At 39.0% G+C, this 4,340-nt stretch overlaps 1 protein-coding gene across 2 annotated transcripts in view; it reads left to right on the top strand.

The window, feature by feature from the left end:
- The window catches only part of LOC106521108 (partitioning defective 3 homolog), a 330,008-nt gene that overhangs the window by 190,138 nt on the left and 135,530 nt on the right, over positions 1–4,340 (top strand). For both annotated transcript variants that reach the window (XM_014013528.1, XM_014013529.1), the window contains 1 exon segment: positions 4,153–4,271. In XM_014013528.1, coding sequence (XP_013868982.1) covers positions 4,153–4,271 — 119 coding nt within the window.

Here is a 4,340-nt window from a genome sequence, read left to right as displayed (position 1 = left end):
ATTTTAAAACAGATGAATGAATGCATGGTAATTTACTGTGAAAGAGGCAATATTCCATAAGTGTCTAAATAATTTGTATTTAATTATACATACCAGTGAGTAATAAATAATACAGAACATTTCCACATATGAATCACCTCAAACTCTTAACCCTTACTTTGCTTTATTTTTTGTCAGGAAAGCTGGTGGACCTTTTGGATTCTTTTTAGACCTTTGAATCCTCTTTGCTATATGAGTAGGGGATATAGACATTGGGGAGAGACAGATGGATGCAACAAGAAGGTGAAAATAGAGTAAGCCAGAAAAGAGCTACAGGAGAGTTGAAAAGCCTTGTTGCATCCCCACGCCAATGGTTACCAAAGGATCAACAGGGTGCTAAAAGCACTCAAGGGAGMGAGAAATGGATGTTTTTTTAGAGAAAGGGTGAATTCAAAGTGATGGAGAGATGAAGCAAGAGCATAAAGGGGGAATAAATTGGCAGGGAAATGTGGATGTGGAGCTTGTGTCTGTCCTCTACTGTCACTCAAGGCTCAGCTTTGCCACTGAGACAAGGACAGACAATAAGGGGGTTGGAAGCAAAGATAAAGGAAAATGGCCCATTATTCCCTTGATCACAAGGAGACTCTGGCCCCTGTAATATTTACTCTACACATATTCTCACGGGAGGTCAGTCGCTATTCTAAGTGCATAAAATGTCAATCCCTAAAAGTCTTTTTTGTCATATTCAGGAGAAGTGGTATTTGATAGTCAGGCTTCGTTAAAGGCCACCGTCCACGATGATAAAGAAGATGCTTTGCCCTTYGTGTTTGTCTTTGATGGATGAAAATCCTCAATTCGACTTTACTGAACCACCATAGCCCGTTTTACTTTTCCTCACAAATTAATTGTCCAGAGTCATTCCAGAGACTTGTTATTGTTAAAACTGGTGAATATGAGGTGCATTTAAATAATATTAAACAGGTTATATCAGGTCCTCTGGACAAGTTTTTCTTTGTTATTGGTAATAATTGTCACTAACAATATGGATGAATACAAAAAGAAAAAAAACCACATGCATTTAAACATTAATATCTTCTTTCTTGAATTATTTAGTTATTTAAAATGTATGTATTTTAGAAATTGGCCTGCTTACACATTTGCTATTCAGCTGAATACAAAATCTGAAGGTGTGCGTAGAGAGGGAAGTGGGTGGTATATTTCTACCGCCCCTATAGGTCACAGATTTTCACAGAATCCAGTCAAATCTGCATCTTGTTGTTTTTCTACTGTGTCCATTCACCTTCACTGCAACAATAACAAACTGCCGATTGGGTTCTACTGTATGCTACCTTTTTCTTCTTTTCAGTCCTCAACAATTGCAAAACTAGCATTTGCATGGATAATAAAACCAATAATATGTTTTGATGTCAAGAGCTCTGACATTAAAGGCACTTTAATTTACTTTCTCAATAAAACAAGCAACTTCTGCATCAGAAGATAAGATAATAAGTTATGTTGTCTACACAGTTACAACTTCCAACACTTCTGTCAAACAGTAGGTGTCACTGCAGAGAAGTTATACAACAACACTTTTGGAATAGCAGAAGAAGAGTTTACAAGGAAAGCTGTCTTACTCACAGAATTTAAACGTACTGACACAATTCAGGACTTAAATCTGCATACAAAAATTTAATTTAACTATGGACAGCAATGAAAGCAGTTCCACTCGTTATTCATATTATTCATAATAATTTAGAATACCTTATAGTATGCCTTATATACAAATTACTGCCTAAATTATAACTCCTGGCAGAATCTCTTCAGCCTATTTGATTAGGCTGACAACCATAAACCCAATGATTTGTGCTGAAGGTAATTACTGTAACTGTCAGTGTCAGTGATGATGCATCACCAATCAGCATGCATCTCCGCTCACTCTGTTTTCTGTCACCTCATTTATTTCTTTAATTTGTCCTCTGAAAATACAAATTCACATGCAGGTTTTTTTCCCCAACCTCTTTTAAATTTATTTTATTATTCTTTTTTCCTGTTTTTGCATGACTTTTTTCATCCTTGCCCTTCAGTCTGAGTCCTTCATGTCTATAGGTCGCCACAGGTGACCAAGTCCTGTGTGTCAACTATATAAAAGTATATGTTTAAGAAGAAAATAAAAATCTCACCTAGTAGTTTTCATAAAATCCCTTTGTGAATAACAGACCCCATGAGACACTCACAGCCTCAGCTGACATGTAATTAAAGGCAGGGGTCACAGGCTGACTGACTCATTTTCATACCGGACGTTTAGAAAGGGAAAACCGACAGGTAGGGTGAGACAAGGTCTTTAAAGGTAGGCAGCTGATGAAATTTTAATGCCCCCACCCCATCTCTACTTACCCCCAGACTGTAATAAATAAATCGGAGACAGAGCCTTCCTTTGCCGCCCAAGAGTGTCGACGAAGATATCCTGGAACCTGAAAAGACTTGAATCCATTACCATAAAGAAACCAAAGAAGCACAAGGCCTATTTAGATATGCTTGACATTTTAGTAAAAGAGAGGAAAAAAGGGAAAGGTGAGGGGTGAGATCAGGGAAATAGCAGTGGCTAACAAAGCATTTCAGCAGACACTTCCAAGAAGACTGTCTGGTTGCTGACAAGCCCCCACCCCACACACACACACACACACACGCACACACATTTGCCCAGCTATATCTTGTGGACATTCCATTGACTTCCATTACATTTCTACAGCCTAAACCTGACCACAAACCCTAAGGCTAACCTCACAGGTACCTACCTGACCCTAAAACTAACCTAAACTCAATTCACACCTTGGTCCTAAACCCAACCCCCAACCCACCAAAGGCATTTAAACCAAATGGGGACTTGACTTTTGTTCCCAAATGCACCAGTTGTACCCAAATGTAGGTATTTTGTCTTAAAATTGCCCCCAAATGTCACCCCCTCCCCACACACACACAAATATATAAATGCACTAAAGTATCAGAAGTTACCAACATTACTGGAAGCAGACACTTAAATTACTCTTTGAATCTTAGCCTCCATGGAGGGAATCTGTACTCCCATTATCTTCATATGAAAGTTTAAATCTAAAATCATTTTATGTTGGAAATTGTGATGCAAAGATGCAGAGTGCTGCAAAGATATCTTTATTTTATTTTCTGGTCATATTTTTCAACCTGTTCAGTTTTCTGTTATACGATTACGTCAAATTATTTGTGAAGAAACGACCAAATCAGGACTTACTAGTTACAATTTGGTTGTCTTTATTCTCCTCTGGCTCTGGGTCAGACTCTAGTTCCAACATGTAATGCGGGATGGACAAGTCTTTCCTTGACATATTTTAATTAATTTGTAAATAAAAAGTTTCTGTTCTGCAACATAGTCGTAAACCCCCAAAAATTAGCCAGTTGTAGAGTATTCAACCATTCCTTTCAGAGAGTTTGATAAAAAAAAACCTTCTAGTGACTGATAAGATCTTTTGGTAATACGCACGCAAACATCAGTTCTTGATGAGCCCTTTGATAGCTGATTAGTTCAAAAATGATCTCTGTGTTATTTGATATGTGTCCTGCTTGAGCTACATGTAGGATATCATCACATGTAAGTGCTGCACTCAGTCAGTACCATCCCCACAAGGAAAACCTAATTGAAGATTTTTATCCCTCATTAAGAACAGCAAAAAAAGCTGCTGTCTCTTCCTAGTTAAGTCATTAGATGTCCTGCCTTCCTGCTGCCTTGTGGTCCTGAAGGACGAGGACTGACTGAAATGAGGAGAAACAAACGGCAGCAGGCACAAACACTTTATTTTGCTCTAGACTTTGATCCCATCACTTGAAAGACTTGGTAGCATGCCACGCCCCAGGTCAGATGTAACTGATTGAGCCAGAGCCATCACTCGTGGCCTTTTTGTCACTGCAGTCACTGGAGGGAAATTTCTCTCGTAACATCAGGCCTCCAATCCGCCCCACACTCAAAGCCTTTGATTTAGAAGAGAGGTTGTTATTTTCTGTRGGTAATTGCGATAAAAGCCAGAGGAGAGCGCTAAAAGCAGAAGGAGGTGAGATACAAGCAAGCATGTGGTTTTTTTTTTTGCTTTCCTTTTTTTTACGTTTCTGCAACATAATTTTACCCAATTTCTCTGTGTTTTACAGGAAGACGATGAAGAGGAGCAGGAAGTAGAGCAAAGAAAAGAAGAAAGAAGAATTGAGCGGATAGAGCCAGTAGGGAGGGCTGACTCTTCACTGGAGCGTTCACCTGTGTTAAGCATAGAGTAAGTGGCCAAACCCCGCCAACCTACACACACACACACACACACACACACACACACACACACACACAC

Source organism: Austrofundulus limnaeus, unplaced genomic scaffold, assembly GCF_001266775.1.
Source record: "Austrofundulus limnaeus strain Quisiro unplaced genomic scaffold, Austrofundulus_limnaeus-1.0 Scaffold103, whole genome shotgun sequence".
Taxonomy (NCBI): domain Eukaryota; kingdom Metazoa; phylum Chordata; class Actinopteri; order Cyprinodontiformes; family Rivulidae; genus Austrofundulus; species Austrofundulus limnaeus.
The sequence above is the reverse complement of the archived record's forward strand: the minus strand, read 5'-3'. Positions and strand labels throughout refer to the sequence as shown.